General features: G+C 46.0%; 1 protein-coding gene and 1 long non-coding RNA gene across 2 annotated transcripts; one reads left to right on the top strand and one right to left on the bottom strand.

Moving 5' to 3' along the window:
• Positions 1-2,807: 2,807 nt before the first annotated feature.
• LOC142210340 (uncharacterized) lies at positions 2,808-3,349 on the top strand. The gene is made up of 3 exons (XR_012716984.1): positions 2,808-2,818; positions 2,919-3,026; positions 3,229-3,349. It is a non-coding gene; the product is annotated as an uncharacterized LOC142210340 (long non-coding RNA).
• A 13-nt stretch (positions 3,350-3,362) lies between these two features.
• Positions 3,363-17,648, bottom strand: DGKE (diacylglycerol kinase epsilon). The gene is made up of 11 exons (XM_075279410.1): positions 17,189-17,648; positions 13,670-13,829; positions 12,424-12,546; positions 11,636-11,779; positions 9,080-9,237; positions 7,530-7,578; positions 7,285-7,398; positions 5,761-5,832; positions 4,911-5,038; positions 4,347-4,458; positions 3,363-3,925 (listed from the first exon to the last, which is right to left on the bottom strand). Exons 1-11 carry the CDS (start codon positions 17,611-17,613, stop codon positions 3,719-3,721), a joined length of 1,692 nt encoding a protein of 563 aa, XP_075135511.1. The 5' UTR covers positions 17,614-17,648; the 3' UTR covers positions 3,363-3,718.
• Positions 17,649-19,077: the final 1,429 nt, after the last annotated feature.

Below are 19,077 nucleotides of genomic sequence, written 5' to 3'. Positions count from 1 at the left end.
AGAAATAACGGAGGCGGCCGAGGATTTGATCCTTTATTGGAATATTTTTAACACTTGCAATGACATTTTTTTTAAACTTTTTATAATTTAGCTCATAAATAAAAATAGACATCGCCGACCCCTCAGTCCTAAACCGGAAGGTCAGATCTTGGGTTTAGTTCTCGGTTTGAGAACATGATGACTTATACATTATAACAACAGCTTAAGTGCAATGGATGCGTATCCACCCCTCCCCCTCCAAATAAAAAAAAAACCTACAAAAACTTGCAAATGTTCCTTTTCTTATAACTTGCTTCAGAGCTGAACTTCCTTCTGAAAAGGGGACAGGTGCTGTAAACAATGGAGTGCGGTCCCCATCACCCCCACCAACCTTCCTACGTCTTCACGTCCATTACGTTACTCCCCATAGTAACATTTCAGTGCCTTCTGTGTAGGGCTGTGAAGTCGGAATCGGGACCAATTTTGACGAGAGTCGGGGAAAAAAAAAATGCCCAACTCTCACTTTGGCTTCAAAATACAATTATTATTATGAATTTTGAATGGTATTACAGAATTTTTAATATTGTATAATTAGTTACATGATTTATTTAATTTTACTAGATTTTTTGGGAATGAGAGGATTTTTACTTCTGACCAACGATGGTTGTCGGCCATTGGTGAAGGAGTCGGAATGTGCAAAGACGGAGTCGTGGTTTGGTCGGCCGACTCCACAACCCGTTTCCTATACTTACTTTTATTAAAGGGGTTAGCCACTTTCAGACTAATATTGCCAAACAAATGTACAATAAAAAGCTATACTATTTTCCAATATACTTTCTGTATCAATTCCTCACGGTTTTTTAGATCTCTGCTTGCTGTCATTCATTCTGTTACTTCTAGAGGATAAAACTCTGACCATGGTCCGGTGATTTACCGTCCATGGTCCGGTGACGAGCACACAGGTGCCGCTCATTACAGTCACAGCACAATAATCAGACTTCTGCCTGACCATCACATGACCATGGACCGTAAGTCACATGACCATGGTCAGACTTTTATCCTCTAGAAGTAAGAATGAATGACAGCAAGCCGAGATCTAGAAAACTGTGAGGAATTGATACAGAAAGTATATTGGAAAATTGTATATCTTCTTATTGTACATTTGTCTGTCAATATTGGTCTGAAGGTGGTCAACCCCTTTAATATTCTAGAACATTAATATTAGTCACTTCTACCTTCTGCTGAAGTCCTAATGGGATGCTGCATCCTCTATAGGACTCGCCTTCAAACATGATTTATAGGGTTTTTCGTTCAAAATGGGAAGGATTGGGGGTCCAGGCACAGCCTGGGGGGGGGGGAAAGAAAATACAAACAAACAAACAAAAAAAAAGATGCAAAATATAGTAAAAGATGGAATGTTTGGTATATAAAATATAGCATTTCTATAGTGCACCCTGAGGGACGACAAGGTATGGGATTACAATCTACACAGCTTTTCTGGAGATTGTAGATATTCGACTGGGGTGACAAACCGGCCATGTGCAATTCCTTTCGGTCTTACCCAGATTAAAAGGGTTTACAAAAAATGGGGTAAAGGCAGGGAACAGGAAATAAAAACTGCACTTGCCCATTGGATCACAGGCCGCTACGGTCCTCCCCGCCGGTCCTTATTTACAGGGCTGCAGCGGTGACGTCCCATCTACAACATGAGACCACTGTGGTGTACGGGACCGTAACCAAAAGGTAAGTCAGATGTAATATACAGACGAGCCGTTATTACTTTAGCCCGCCAAGGTGGTCATGAGCTGAGGACCCACTCCAAGGCATCCAACTGGGCAAATAGGGCATAAAGGGGTATCCTGGTAAATTAAACCCTAAAATGCATTGAAAATCCCCATCCACTCGTGGCGGAGGAAATCTGCTCAAAAACTGGGCCATGCTGTAGCTTAGAGCGAAATCCAAAGCAAATGAAAAGGGAATCGGATTTACGAGGACGTCAGGCCTCCTGATCTAATAGTATAGGGGTGACCCAAAAGCAGCGTGGTGCACTACAAGTAAACATGTGACTGGGGACTTATATATGTGCAAGCTTAATATTACACGGCCATCATGGACGATAGGTGTGCGAGTGGATGCCCAGCAGGATTTTGCACTCATGCGACCTACCTCATAACGTTGCGTCCTGGTAATATTTGGTGATTTATAAGGGATTTTTCTGGACTTACTGACCTAACTGAAGATCCATGGGGTGTCCGACGCTCAGAGAAGCAGCAGGTCATGTGACGTCACATTCATCAGTCACATGGCCTGATCGCAGCTCAAGTGAACGGGCTGAAGTGCAATATCAAGCACAGTCACTGTACAACGCAAGTACAGCCTAACCCTCAGCCCTCGCCCGAACACCCAAGCGGTTGGGTCTGGTTGTCAGAACACACGGCATCAATCGATAGGCCTGAAAAACCCCTTTAACCTCCCCGTAAGCTGAATATAATCTAACATGGCCGCTCTCAGAGATATTGTATAGGGTGGGGAAACCCAAAGCATAATTCACGACGAAATGCAGAGCAGGAATATTGTCTGGCCTTACCCTTAACACAATTGGGTTAATACTTATAGTGATAGTAAATCGCAACACAAGAACGGCTCCGCTCGTACAAACCTTACCCTAAGACAGAACGAAATATGGAAGATTTCATGTAAAGCTTAATATAATCTACATGTAAACAAAACCAACACGAGAAAAAGAGCCTAAAAGTGAACCACACACGACAACCGGAATCCTGCCGCAAAACAGGTACGTTTACCAAAAAAGTACAAGGACCAGTGATCTGCTACGCCAGTGATCCACTCATACGTGAAGGATCTGCGACACCAGCAACACACACCAATGATCTCCAACACTAGTGATCTATCCCTACACCAGCGATCCATCACCTCAGTTATCCCGCTGGTACGCAAGTGATCTCCTACACTAGTGATCCACTACTACACCAATGATCTATTCCTTCACCAGCAGTCGACCTGTATACCAGTGATCTATTACACCAGTGACCTTCTGCTACAATGGTGAGCTATCTCTACACCAGGGATCTACTCCTACACCAGCGATCCACCTCTATACCAGTGATCTACCACCCCAGTTATTCCACTGGTACACCAGTGATCTCCTACACTAGTGATCCACTACTACAGCAATGATCTATCCCTTCACCAGCAGTACACCCGTATACCAGTGATCTACTACACCAGTGACCTTCTCCTACAATGATGATCTATCTCTACACCAGCGATCCACGCCAGTGATCCACCCCGTACGAGTGATTTACTACTCCAGTTATCAACTACATTAGTTATTCAGCCCCCTATGCCAGTGATCCACACCAGTGATCTACTACATAAATGATCCACCCTGTACAAGTGATTTACTACAACAGTGATCCACCACCACACCAGTGATCCGCTCACATACCAGCTACCTTTTCTCCTCAGTGTCATCTTAAACCAGTAGTAACAGTAGAAACGTGGACATGGACTGGTGCTGACCATGGAGCCGTCACACAGCAGAGGTTCCTAAGACTATGACAACACAAGGGTTAAACCCTAGGCAGAAACGATTAGAGTGACAGTCTGATGTGACGGAGGTAACCAAAGTAAAACAAGGAAATAAATAAAAGTGAATAAATTATCAGGAGCTTCTCCTTGGAAGGATTTTTTAGATGTGGGACCATATAGCGGCTATCTACATGTCCACATCACGATTCACAGGATCTTGTAGGTCTTGATCTGAGTCGCTGGAAGGATCGTCGTCTTCGTCGTCATCGGTTTGTTCTCCTACGTGGTACAACATCAGTGCGTGTGTCTTGTGGGTAATGGTGACTGTACACGGCCCCTGGGCCCAGGGCTCGCCATCCACTTGCATTGGCATTCTGGAACTCTTCAAAATCAGCTGGAAAAACGAAGAATAGAGAATAGTGGCGGGCGTCAAGAAAACCAACAGAACCCACCTGTCCTGGTGACCACCATGAAGAGCGAACCAATCTACAGGATCGGACAACAAGATTTCTATAGAGACATCGGGTCCTGTCTGGAAACAATCGAGATACCTACAAACGGCGCTCAGACAATCAACGCTGCGGCTAGGGATCGGCTAAACTGGCACTTACTGGTAAATCAAGACGGTACCAGTAAGTAGAGACCAACAGGGAGCTAGAAAACCGTGAGGAACGGATACAGAAAGTATACTAACAATAACATTGGTCCCTCCATATTGGTCTGAAAGTGGACAATGCCTTTAACCGCAACTCTACAAAGTGGATAAAAAACCCCCCCCAAGAACTTCAGAATGACAAAACCAAACCAGTCCTTACCCTCACAGTGTGCGCTTGGCCAAGACGGACTGGATTGGCCAACTTAACCTGAATCTGAGCACAGTGAAAAGATCCATAAACTCCAACAACTTCTAATAGCCCGTCATCGTGTCTGCAAGGGAAGAACGGAAAAGGAGGAAGAGAAGAAAACTGATATTATAGACTTTAGTACTCACCATATATAACGTATACAAGGCTTGTAGTGCTGATAACACTCACAGGTATACAGAAATATAGACAGTATTGTCGTCATGTAGAAGGCGGCCATACTCATCATACACATTTATGGCATATTGAAGGGGTTTGAGCTAAGACAACGTCATCCAGGATCATCTGAGCCTGAGGAAGGGCAATCCTGCACGAAATGTTGTGCTATAGTGATGGTTATTATACATGCGCCAACTTCTCAACTGGATGTTCTATATGTGAATCTATTACCGCATATTAGGTTTCCCACACTCGCTTAAAACTTCTGCACAACACCAGACATCAAAATGATGACTTATGTACAAACGTTCATTTCCTGTTACTCACAAGTGACTGATACGGCGCACACACACTTACCTCGATAAGGGATACGGCTCATCCCCCATTCCTTCCCACAGACGGCAGCCACCTCCCCAGTAACCAATATTCAAGACCACGATTCCTTCAAGATTCGGCAGAGATATCTTCTCCCCGTCCAGTTCAAGCTGTGGTTAGCAAGTTCACAAAAAAAACCTTTTAGCTTATGAAAGGTAACAAGTTAAGTATTAGGTGCAAGCCTTCATCTGTGCTCAGGTCATGGCTGGTGACCCCATGGTACAGCTGCTTACTTGGCAGGTGTAGAAAACAAGATGGATCTCACAGTGAAATTGTCCAGCCTTAGTAAGGCTCCAGCCCGCCCAGGGTATGGCAGGCCTCCAACTACGGACAGCTAATTCTGTGACTGAAACCCTTATAAAATGTGATGGTGGTGGCTGGAGGGATAGGGTAACAACCAAGCTAACTTGCATATATACTGCTGATGTCCATAGTGACAGTGGTTATGGCTTCCACCCACACAGAGGAGAGCAGCCAAGGGCATAGCTACTGACTGGTGGCCAGGGAAGGTGTAAAATATCACTAAAAGGAATATTCGTCTTCTTCGAACACACTGTTCCACAAGTGTGGCCGCCCATTCCCTTTCCTGTCTGTATTACAAGTGGTGAAACAACTGGCCAGACTGGAACAGGGGCTGCAACACTGGAGCAGAGTGCCGGGGGATTGACAAGTATGTCGTCTTCTTTTACTTCTGCATGCAGAAGACTGAAAGCTCAGAACGGACCCCGGGCGCAAGTGTGAACCCAGCGTAACATGTATGTGTGATCAGGATTTCCTTCCAATATGACCCAACCAGATACGATAGAAGAGCGGCTGCTCCTTCCATTCTTACCTCTACTTTCTTATCCAGATCTTTACACTCCTGGATCAGGCAATCCTTTGTTCCATAAAATAAGTATACAGCCTGAAACACAAAACACATTGATATGTTGGGACTGTAAAAGAAACTTTCAAAGACTGAACTACTACTGCTTCCACCATCTAATAGATCTGTCCCTGATATATCCATTGCAGTCTCAGGCCTTACTATAACTCCTAGGCAGCAGGCCCGCTGTCTCGGGGTCATGTTTGACTCCGACCTTTCCTTCACCCCTCATATTGAATCACTCGCACGTTCATGTCACCTCCACCTCAAAAACATCTCCAGAATACACCCTTTCCTTACCAGAGATACACTAAAGACACTTATTGTCTCTCTGATTCATTCTCGCCTTGACTACTGTAACTCCTTACTAATCGGTCTTCCCCTCACTAAACTCTCCCCTCTACAATCTATTCTGAATGAAGCGGCCAGGCTCATCCATCAGTCTAGACGCTACAGCGAGGCCTCTGGTCTGTGCCAGTCACTACATTGGCTGCCTATTCATTATAGAATAAAATATAATCTTATCCCCCTCATCCACAAGGCTCTCCATAATGCTGCACCTCCCTACATTTCCTCCCTCATCTCTGTCTACCACCCAACCCGTGCTCTCCGCTCACTCAATGACCTAACACTTAAATCCTCTATTATCAGAACCTCCCACGCTCGTATACAAGACTTCTCCCGAGCTGCACCACTTCTCTGGAATGCTCTACCCCGGACAATCAGATTAACTCCCAATTTCTACAGCTTCAAGCGCAAACTAAAGACACATGTTTTCAGACAGGCCGATCACAGATGATTACCCTAACTCTGCTCTGACCCCGCATTACCCCACAGGATATGAAGTCGTATCGGACTATAACTTTATATGTCCAGGCACCATCTACACAGTGAAGAAAACGACTGGTGACGGATCATACAGCTTTAGGCGTAATTAAAGTAACCCACATCTCGACCACTGTATAAGCAATGCTACCTTTGTTTTTTTGAGGCAGATTCCACCCCAAATTCCTCCTGCATAAAACAGTGTGAACTTACCCCAAAGTTTCCAAGGACTTTCAAAAATGACTACTGAGTGCTCTTACTACTGTAACTGCTACTCAAAGAACATCTGACCTAGGGCTTGGCTATTATGACCTGAATCAAAACTCAAATCAAGATCAAAAATCGCGATGAATCGGTCAATTTATCTCAATTAGTGGTGATTATTTACGTTACCGTAGGGAGTCGCTCCGGAGCCCAGGAGTTGTGCGGTAACCGGTTTTGAAGTGGTTAACAGAGAAAGTTACAACTTGACTAATGCCCATAAACCTCTGGCTTATCTCCCATAAGAACACATGAACAGACATGTTGATATTGAATTGCCCAATCCTTTCAGACCACACCATCTGCTGTCAGGGGGAGAGTCAGGATGCCCCCCATACACATTAGATGGTTGGTTGGTCTAGCCAACTCTTGTCTCCTGTATATTGCCCCCTTACCACTCCTTACCTTATTAACAAGCCTGCTTGAAAACAGCAAGGGAGTCTTCTCGCGGTGCGTATGGAAGTTTAGTGCCATCAGGGCGTCCGGGCCTATCGAAAAGTAATTATTCATGGACAAAACCTAAAAAGAGAAACATCCGGCATTGTCATAACCAGCGGGATATAGCACGTGACACGTCCGGCATGGGGCTGTCTGTAACAAGGTGGAGCAGATCACCCACAAACTAACACTCATGGAAGGAATCTCTTTACCTTCGGTTTCCTCAGACTGTAGCCCTTGTTAGTAACCTGCACTTTCCACCTGAAAGACAGAAATGACGCCTTTGTGTATCTGGGGATGTGGACTTACTGATCTATGTATAGAAAATAACATCTTGGATTTTGTGGTGAAGGCTATGGACACACTTTCTCCGATTTTTTTTTTCCCCCTTTACTTCCTAAATGCCAAACTGTAACTTTCTTAAGGGTCTTTGCTGATGTAAAGTATGTGCAACTCCTTCACCAGGGTGGCTCTCCTGCTGAATGTGGCAGATCGGACATCACACTGTTCCTGGATGCGTCTGCTCTTCCCTTCTCGCAGTGAGACGGAGGATGAATACAGCAGAACTGAGAGCAGGGAAAGCACCCGAGTCATCAGGGAGAGCTGATCACACAGACTGTAGATAGGGAAGAAAGCACATGGTAGGTAGTTTGAGGCTAAGGAGGATAAAACATATAAGTGTACCACCGACAGTGCACTCTGCAGGACAGGGGTTCTGTTCACTTCGGCTTCAGAGTCCCTCCTAACAGAGAACTGGGAAAGACAATGGAGATGTGAACTGAACCTAAGCAGTACAGAGGAGTTGAGCTGACAGCTAGGGAAGGGAAGTTCCTGAAACTAGGAACAAATTGTAAAAGGTCTACAAATAAGAGAAGGAATGAAGGCTGTGGCCTGACGCCTAGTGCAACTTTATTAACACTAGGAAAACACTAACATATGTATGAATCATGCCAAAGGTGTCCATAGCCTTCACTACATGATATAAAAGGGAACTATCCAACACATCCACCATATCGTCATAGAGGTATTCCCATCAGATTATATCACAACTATGTATTGCTTGCACATGCCATGGCAATTGGTCAGGAGACAAGTGAGACAAAACCACCAAACCTAAAAATGTAAGTGACCAATGCCAGTAAGTGGGAGATCGTTGCATAGGGGGTAGCCAGGAACGTCTTGACTGTCCATGTGTTTGTGGGACTGATCGGCCTGAACACTATGCGGAGAGTATAGTCACAGAATTCTAGTTATGCATGATGTTAGATGTTCCGGCCGCTCCGCTCCATACGGTTTCGTCCTGTAATCACTACAGAACACAAGCAGGACGCCTGACATCGCAGATAACTAGAAGTCATTCTCCTGCCGTAGCGCACGAGCCACAAAATCCGGAACACAGACCATCTCGGCAGAGACAGAACATTTGGTATCCAGGCGGTCAGACACCCGCCAACCAGGCAATAATGGCAAACCTTAGCAAATAACAATAGTAGGAAAAATTCCTTTAAAGGGGTTGCTTATATAGATGACTTATCAGGATAGATCATCAATGAGGGTCCAACACCCAGGGACCCCCGCAGATCAGCAGTGCATGTCACAGTTTACATCACATGCAGTTTGTTCAATAGCAGCCGTGCAATGTAATAACAGTCTTCTCTCATACACTTGTATGGGACGAGGCTGTAATAACATCACACGGCCACTAGGAAACAAACCAGTGTGACCGATCACAAACTACCTAACGCGGTGTTCTCCTCCTCACCTGTCCAGCTTGACGCTGTCGGCTTCCATTACATTTCGGAGTATTTGCTCCACAGGAACCTCCCCTGCATAGCCCGCGCCCCATCCTAACGTATTGGCCAAGTCGTTGCCCGTTCCTAGGGGTAGCACTGCTACCTGTGGGATAAAATTTTCTTGGCCCTGAAAAACACACACAGATGGAGAAGTTAGGAGTCATTACCTTAGTCAAGGATGTGCCCCAGGTACTGGTCCTCATGTAGTTCTCACTGTCAATATTATTGTCATTTCAGCAGTACGCCCACTGACCAATGTACGCCAATCCCTACCGCAAATAAACCGGTTGTGTATGAGAATATTTTATGGCGCTTGTACATGAATCTGATGTGAGGTCGGAGGACGCTGGTTTACCATTTTGTAGTTTTCTAACACAGACATGGCCCATCTTTGGTGCACCGCCCTTTTTGGCTCCAAAGATCTGCCGTACTGTTAGTTCCCCCGCCCCACTTTTTCCAGACGCCTCGGACGCCCATAAAGTTTACTCTCTGACACGCCAGAAAGTGGCACAAGTTATAGCTGACGACAACGTGACACATCTTATGGTGCACGTCCTCCATTCTACGCAATGCTAGCCAATTTACGCAAATTTGATCATAGTGGAGCAGGGACGCCTTGGCCTAACATTTATTAGGGGCAACATAGTGGCTCAGTGGTTAGCACAGGCAGCCTTTCAGTAATTTAGGCGCACCTTGTGACAGTCGAGGCCATTATTAAGACTGACCTATACAACACCAGTCTTAATAAATCTGCCCCATTAGATTAAAGGGATTCTACCACTAAAACGCTGTTTTGTCTGCTTTAGACGTCGGAATAGCCTTTAGAAAGGCTATTCGTCTCACCTTTAGACATGGTCTCCACCGCGCCGTTCCTCAGAAATACCGTTTTTTACTGGTATGCTAATGAGTTCTCTGCAGCAAAGAGGGCGGGCCCCAGTGCTCAAACGGCGATGGGGGCGTCCCTACTGCAGCCCGAGAACCCGCTCCAGCGACGCCTCCTTCTTCAGCTGCATCCTCCCCTTCTCTGTCGTCTTCCTTCTTCGTCAGCTCTGACCACGTCTAAAAGGTAAGAGACGAATAGCCTTTCTAAAGGCTATTCCGACGTCTAAAGCACACAAAACAGCGTTTTAGTGGTAGAATCCCTTTAACCAAGCACGGAGTATATGGGTAACCTCAATATGTGCTGTATACACCTTGCAAACAGACAGGGCCCATTCACACACTGCAAAAGGCAGTCCATTTTCTGGCATTCCTCCACTTGCTGATAAGTCCCAGATGAATGGCAGAGCGGCTTACGCCAAGGGTTCTGCATCTGGGTTAGTCATGGATTACGTGGCAAGATCAGGCACGAGGCTTTTTTTTTTTAGTGTGTGTGTCCTGCTTCGATCTCCGCTTCCCATAGTGGGGGCAGAATTTGGCAGTGATATTGAGACAGAATCCACCTCAAAATCAGCCCTAAATTCCTCCATGTGGATATATCCAAAGGAGCTAAAGTAAAATAACCCAAATGGTACAGTATAGAAAGCCATACACATGTGATCTTTCCTCCCTTCAGGAGGAAAAGAAATCTGATTTTTTTTTTTTGGCCCTCTGTTATTCCCCCTGGAAATGTATGAATAACAAGACTTACATTTATTCATATATTTCTAGGAGAAACAACAGAGGAACGGCACACACAGTTCTAAGTAAAGAATTGATACAACACAAACTGCATCGAACTGCTCTGTGTGTACTGTCCCTGCTCGAAAGCGGACTAAAATAGCATCAAATAAATGTTTAATCTAGAATGACCTGATAGTCAGGAATCCCATTACACCAAGGACGGGGGAGATGGGAGGTTTGGCTGCGAGCATCAGGAGACTGTGAGGAAGAACCAAGACCTGCGTTACTAACAGACCCCACAACCATATAGCAATGCACGAAAAGGACATTTATTTAGAATTTACAGTCAGGAACCCTGTAGATATGGCTTGTGGTTACCACACCTGCCTGCCAGGGTGCCCCCTCTTCCTCCAACTTGGAAAAATGGAGACTGAGCTTGTCCCATCTCCATCTGGAAGAGTTGGGTGCTAGAGATGAGCGAGTACATTCCATCATATACCTCCGCCACATAGCTCCCAGTGCAAAAAACTTCCGGGGCATTGAATATTTACTGCCCCTCCCACCTCCACTGCATAGCTCCCGGTGCCAGGGAAGGTGCAGTAAAAATTCAATGCCCTGGAAGTGGTTTTGCACTGGGAGCTATGTGGCGGAGGTATATGATGGAATATACTCGCTCATCTCTATTGGGTACCTTCCAGACATATGAAGTCAAGATGAAATTCCCGACACAACCCCTCGTCCTTTGCCTGGCTGACCAAGAAGCTGTCCAGTTAAAAAGTTTTTTTTACATCAGGCCCTACAAAATTTGGAAGGAGCATTTTCACATCTGATCCCCCCCCCACTTGTATACACACTGAACATAGCGCTACATATACAATTCATTCACGAAGAATAAACTATGAACAAACAAACTATTATTTTACCTTAATTTTCATTTCGTCTACAGCATCGAGGACCCAGCCGACCGTGCCGTCCCCCCCGCACACCAGCACTTTGGCAGCATTGGCAGGTAACATCGTGCACAGCTGAAGGGCCTTGTATGGGGAGGTTTTGCTCAAGTCAAACACCTAAAAAAAAAAAAAAAAAAAAAACGTTGGCAAAGCTTTATAGGTCATGGCGCTTTTATGTGCGACAAAAAAATTGCAATATGGATTGCAATATTGCAATTTATTGTTTAAGTCACTATTTAGGGTGGTAAAATAAACAAGGCAATAGCTGGTGACATCATCACTGTAGCCATGATGTCACTGACTAAAGCATGTGACCACGGAGGACCGCTCTAGTCTAAAGAAGTCCAGGTTTGTCAGTCATGACACCAATGCCGATGTGCGTGTACTCGCCTAACCACGGCCCAAACACCTCCTAGGGGAGCCTTCACACGGAGCATACGCTGCGCTCATTCTGGACGTAAAACACGTTCAGACTGAGTGCGTAAAAAACAGCTCCCATTGACTTGAATGGGAGCCGGCATACGAGCGCTACCCATTGAAATCAATGGGAGGCTTTGTTCCCCTATTGCTTTCAATGTGATACGCGCGTATGCCGGCACCCATTCAAGTCAAAGGGATCTGGCTGCAATCTGACTCGTATAGGTGCGGTATTTTTTCACGTTCCGGGACATTTTTAATAACATATCCACCATTTTGATGGATTCTCCTTTATATACTTGATACAGCTTTTTATTCAGGTGCCACAACACAATTTTACCCACCTGTAAAGGATTTAGAAGACCTTTAAATTCACTGACTAGATCCTCGCCCATGTTGTTCCCACTGCGGGTGTTGGCCAGAACAATTAAAGGGGTCCAGCTGCTCCCCATGGAAGAAGAGATCAACTGGAAAACAACAGCAGAAGATTTGGCATGAAATAAAATAAACTTAGGACAACGTAGGACAGCAAGAAGAGTGTCCTAGGATTGTCCTATCATACAGAATAGGAGCGCTGATCAGCCAGATAAATAAAACCACCGGCATATTAGGCCCTATGCAGGTACACAGGATGCAGGTGCTGACCCTTGTCTATCATAGTCACCATGAAAGGGGTTTTTTTTCCAGGCTAAAAATAATGACCCAATCCAGCACCCCCGCCGAACAGCAATTCTCAGCATTTGATACACAGAGAATAGAGCAGGAAGCAGATAGGGCTATTCTGTGTAGTGGCCAGACCTGGTACTGCAACTCATTATTTTGAATTGGAGCTAAGCTGCATTAACTCAGTTCAGCCACTACACAGAGAAAGGCGCTGTCTGCCCATTATGTGTATCAGATGCCGAGAACAGAGGATTGGTGGGATGCTGGGTGTCGGACCCTCGGTAGCCATAGCCCGGTTCACTGGCTGCCCTTTTTTGGACCACTCCATACCGGGGACACCCCAGAGACCTGCTCTTTTGGAGGTGCTTGGGCTCAGTCATCACAATACACCTCATGTCTAAGTTGCCCAGATTCTTACACTGGCCGATCATCCATATGGTTGGCTACTCTACCTAGATGCATTATTAAAAGGGGTTTTCCGTGAATTATTACTTGATGACCTAACCTTAGGACACGTGACCAACTAAAGATCGGCAGGGGTCTGACACCCGGCCCTGGCTGACCAGCTGAATAAAGAGGCTAAAGCATTCAGATGAGCGCTGCAGACTCTTCACTACTTATCAAGCCGAGTGCTGTACGTGTGCAAAGATTGTGCCTGGTATCGTAACGCAGTCCATTCACTTGAATGGGACTGCGCTGGGACCAGGTCATGTGACCAGTGAACGTGAGGTCGCACGGCTAGTGAAGCAGCTAAGCACGGCTGCAACTTTACATATCTGATCGACAGGGATCCGGAGTGTCAGACCCCTCACGATCACCGGGCCTAAGGATAGATCATCAATGTAACAGTCTGGGAAGACAAAAATGTCTCTTATACGGAATATTAATACGGTTTGTATAAAATTATACAGGTTTAGACGAATTTACCTTCAGAAAGTCCTGACTTTTGCTCCTTTTCAGCTGTTTCACAGTCCACAGATAATTGGAAGGAATGATGAGATTTCTAAATTCTCCGAGATCACAGTTTTCAGTCTTCAGATGTTCTTCCATGCAGTCATCATGGACGGTGCGCTGACACCAGATACATCTATAGAAGGAGCCGACAACGTTCTACATTATAGATCAATCTATAGAGACACCAGTCTGGATCTCCACGAATTGTACACACAAGACAGGACCATCCCCTGTGTGAGGGGAGAACAGAGACTGCTGCAGTAAGTGTTATGTCTCACCCACTTCTCTATAATGTTCTGTATAACCTTGCTGAGGTTTCTGAGTTATGCAGCAGATTCTCCTCTACTATCTGATTTACGGCAGACGATCTCCACCAACCTGCTCTGAGACAACGGAGAATTAGACACAGAGATGCAGAGGGGAAAACTGCTAAAACTTCAGACTACACCGATGAGGAGAATCGAAGCCCAGTGTACTAGGCCCCGGGTAGTGTATGGGCATGACCAATACCTAAATGGCAATCTGTGGGAAAACAGTGAGCGAGGGGGAGGCCACACGTTTTGGGACGCCACGTGTTGTTCTTTTTTGTGATGACTGGCATATTGGAGAGAGCATTCCACCAGATTTGTCCACTCTTCCCATAGGTCTGCCTTGGTTTTAGGACCCCCCCTTCCCCATACGTTCCAGGAAAGTTTCCACTCCATTTAGTTCGATGAGAGCTGGCCTTCTCTTCAGGGGCTGTGTCTCATACAATATTTATCAGCTATGCATAGGACAGAGGATAATTTACTGACAGCGGAGACCCCACCAATGTTTTACCTATTGCAGATGAACCCCTGATGGATGCAGACGTATATAACATGGCAGGTCTATAGGAGTATACAGCAGTATACAATATAGCAGGTTATACGGCAGTATATAAGAGGTCAGGTATATAGGAGTATACAGCAGTATATAAGAGGTCAGGTATATAGGAGTATACAGCAGTATATAAGAGGTCAGGTATATAGGAGTATACAGTAGTATATAAAATGGCAGGTCTGTAGGAGTATACAGCAGTATGCAATATAGCAGGTTATACAGCATACAGTATATAGGAGGTCAGGTATATAGGAGTATACAGTATATAGGAGGTCAGGTATATAGGAGTATACAGCATAGAGTATATAGAAGGTCAGGTATATAAGAGTATATAGCAGTATATAGAAGGTCAGGTATATAGGAGTATACAGCATACAGTATATAGGAGATCAGGTATATAGGGGTATACAACAGTATATAGGTGGTCAGGTATATAGGAGTATATAGAAGGTCAGGTATATAGGAGTATATAGAAGGTCAGGTATATAGGAGTATATAGAAGGTCAGGTATATAGGAGTATATAGAAGGTCAGGTATATAGGAGTATACAGCACTATATAGGAGGTCAGGTATATAGGAGTATATAAGAGGTCAGGTATACAGGAGGTCAGGTATACAGGAGGTCAGGTATACAGGAGTATATAGAAGGTCAGGTATATAGGAGTATACAGCACTATACAGGAGGTCAGGTATACAGGAGTATACAGGAGGTCAGGTATATAGGAGTATACAGGAGGTCAGGTATACAGGAGTATACAGGAGGTCAGGTATACAGGAGGTCAGGTATACAGGAGCATACAGCAGTATACAGGAGGTCAGGTATACAGGAGCATACAGCAGTATACAGGAGGTCAGGTATACAGGAGGTCAGGTATACAGGAGGTCAGGTATACAGGAGCATACAGCAGTATACAGGAGGTCAGGTATACAGGAGCATACAGGAGTATACAGGAGGTCAGGTATACAGGAGCATACAGGAGTATACAGGAGGTCAGGTATACAGGAGCATACAGGAGTATACAGGAGGTCAGGTATACAGGAGCATACAGGAGTATACAGGAGGTCAGGTATACAGGAGCATACAGGAGTATACAGGAGGTCAGGTATACAGGAGCATACAGGAGTATACAGGAGGTCAGGTATACAGGAGCATACAGGAGGTCAGGTATACAGGAGCATACAGGAGGTCAGGTATACAGGAGTATACAGGAGGTCAGGTATACAGGAGTATACAGGAGGTCAGGTATACAGGAGTATACAGGAGGTCAGGTATACAGGAGTATACAGGAGGTCAGGTATACAGGAGTATACAGGAGGTCAGGTATACAGGAGTATACAGGAGGTCAGGTATACAGGAGTATACAGGAGGTCAGGTATACAGGAGTATACAGGAGGTCAGGTATACAGGAGTATACAGGAGGTCAGGTATACAGGAGTATACAGGAGGTCAGGTATACAGGAGTATACAGGAGGTCAGGTATACAGGAGTATACAGGAGGTCAGGTATACAGGAGTATACAGGAGGTCAGGTATACAGGAGTATACAGGAGGTCAGGTATACAGGAGTATACAGGAGGTCAGGTATACAGGAGTATACAGGAGGTCAGGTATACAGGAGTATACAGGAGGTCAGGTATACAGGAGTATACAGGAGGTCAGGTATACAGGAGTATACAGGAGGTCAGGTATACAGGAGTATACAGGAGGTCAGGTATACAGGAGTATACAGGAGGTCAGGTATACAGGAGTATACAGGAGGTCAGGTATACAGGAGTATACAGGAGGTCAGGTATACAGGAGTATACAGGAGGTCAGGTATACAGGAGTATACAGGAGGTCAGGTATACAGGAGTATACAGGAGGTCAGGTATACAGGAGTATACAGGAGGTCAGGTATACAGGAGTATACAGGAGGTCAGGTATACAGGAGTATACAGGAGGTCAGGTATACAGGAGTATACAGGAGGTCAGGTATACAGGAGTATACAGGAGGTCAGGTATACAGGAGTATACAGGAGGTCAGGTATACAGGAGTATACAGGAGGTCAGGTATACAGGAGTATACAGGAGGTCAGGTATACAGGAGTATACAGGAGGTCAGGTATACAGGAGTATACAGGAGGTCAGGTATACAGGAGTATACAGGAGGTCAGGTATACAGGAGTATACAGGAGGTCAGGTATACAGGAGTATACAGGAGGTCAGGTATACAGGAGTATACAGGAGGTCAGGTATACAGGAGTATACAGGAGGTCAGGTATACAGGAGTATACAGGAGGTCAGGTATACAGGAGTATACAGGAGGTCAGGTATACAGGAGTATACAGGAGGTCAGGTATACAGGAGTATACAGGAGGTCAGGTATACAGGAGGTCAGGTATATAGGAGTATACAGTATACAGGAGTATACAGGAGGTCAGGTATATAGGAGTATACAGTATACAGGAGTATACAGGAGTATACAGGAGGTCAGGTATATAGGAGTATACAGGAGGTCAGGTATATAGGAGTATACAGTATACAGGAGTATACAGGAGGTCAGGTATACAGGAGTATACAGGAGGTCAGGTATATAGGAGTATACAGGAGGTCAGGTATATAGGAGTATACAGTATACAGGAGGTCAGGCACCTGTAGTCACACAGCTTGGGCTGGCTCCCGCACTGCTGGCCGCACACCATGCACTGGCTGCACAGGGGCACGTTCCCCCGGACCCAGTGGTGGCTCTGCCCGATCCCTCCGGGCTCCTCGCTCCGCCCCATCACTTCCTTGCACTGGTACCGTCTCCCGGCTCTCCACACGCAGGGCTCGTCGGCGCACAGGCCGCAGCACAGGCAGTAGAAGCCCCGCAGGATGTGCAGCTCACACACCGAGCAGTACGTGGGTCTCCCGAACAGGTCCGTGTCCCGCCAGCAGTGTTTGCCGTCCTTGGCCGGTCCGGTCCGCCGGGAGCGCCGCACACTGCACCACAGGGTGATGAGCACGGGGATGGTGACGGCGCACACGGTCCATAGCGCCAGCCTCAGCCCGCGCTCACCCCCCGCCTCGTCCTCCATGGCCGTCACACCGGGAGCTCCATCTGTCTGCAGGAAAGCGGCCCGGGATGCGTAACCAAGGCGACGGAAGGCGCGCACATATGACGTCACTGTATCTGCCGGCCAATGGGGAGCGGGCGCTGAGGAGGACGGACGGGGCTATTAATCAGCTAGAGAGGGGGAGACTCCGGTCTGGTCTAGTCAGATGTAGCTTTATGCCAAAAGTGATGGAGATGGGACGATATATATCGCGACAGAGGACACAAGGAGCATATAATAAGCCACCACAATAAGAACACCCAGTCCCTTATTGCTTCCATACAGTATAATGGCCACCACACAGATTACTGCCCCCTTGTGGCCACCACACAATATAATGCACGTTTGTGACCTGCAAACCTTCTCCCATCCAGTATATCGCCCTCCTTGTGTCCCCCACACATTATAATACTTCCCAAGCAGTACAATAACCGACTTGTGCCCTGAACACAGTATAATGTCCTCTGTGTGGCCCCCACATAGTATAATGTGCCCCCTTGTAGCTCCCCAAACAGTATAACAATCCCGTCAGTGCCCCCAAACAGTAGAATATCCTCCCATACAGTATAATACCCTCTGTGTGGCCCCCACATAGTATAGGGTTCCCCCTTGTAGTCCCGCAAACAGTATAATACCCCCCTCAGTGGCACCACAAGCAGTACTAGATTCCACTTATTTCCCCCTACACAGTAAAATGTCCTCAAACACTGAAAGGTCCCCCTTGTGGCCCCCCAAACAGTATATTGCTCCACTTTGTGGCCCCACATGGTATAATATCCGTCTTGTGCTACCACAAACAGTATAATGTCTCTCTTGTGGCCCCCTCACAGTATAATTCTCTCCTTGGTTCCTCCCCAAACAGTATAATGTCTCCCTTGTGGTCCCCTCCCCATACAGCATAATGACCCTCTTATGGCCCCCACAGTATGATACTCTCACTTTGCATCCCCAAACAGTATAATGTCCACCACACAGTATAATATTCCTCTTGAAGCTACCACACAGTATAATGTCCTCTTTGTGCCACCCCTCCAATATATTGTTCCCCTTGTAGCTCCCACACAGTATAATGTTCCACTTGTAGCTCCCACACAGTATAATGTACCCCCTTATAGCTCCCACACAATATAATACTCACCTCTTGTAGCCCTCATATAGTATAATGCTCCTCCTTGTGCCCCCCCCCCACAGTATAATGTATCCCCTTATAGCTCCCACACAGTATAATGTACCCCCTTGTATCTATCATACAGTACTGTATAATGCACCCCCTTGTAGCTCCCACACAATATACTGCTCACCTCTTGTGGCCCTCCTGTAGTATAATGCTCCCCCTTGTGATGCTGGCAGTGGTGATAGATGTGGATGACTCTTTGCTTCACTATCTTTGCTGTACATTCGCCATCTTTGGTCTCCAATTGAGATTGGAGCAGCGCACACCCATCC

The sequence above is a fragment of the Leptodactylus fuscus genome, chromosome 6 (assembly GCF_031893055.1).
Source record: "Leptodactylus fuscus isolate aLepFus1 chromosome 6, aLepFus1.hap2, whole genome shotgun sequence".
NCBI classification, from domain to species: domain Eukaryota; kingdom Metazoa; phylum Chordata; class Amphibia; order Anura; family Leptodactylidae; genus Leptodactylus; species Leptodactylus fuscus.
Note: the sequence above shows the minus strand (reverse complement) of the source record. Positions and strands in the feature narration are given on the sequence as shown.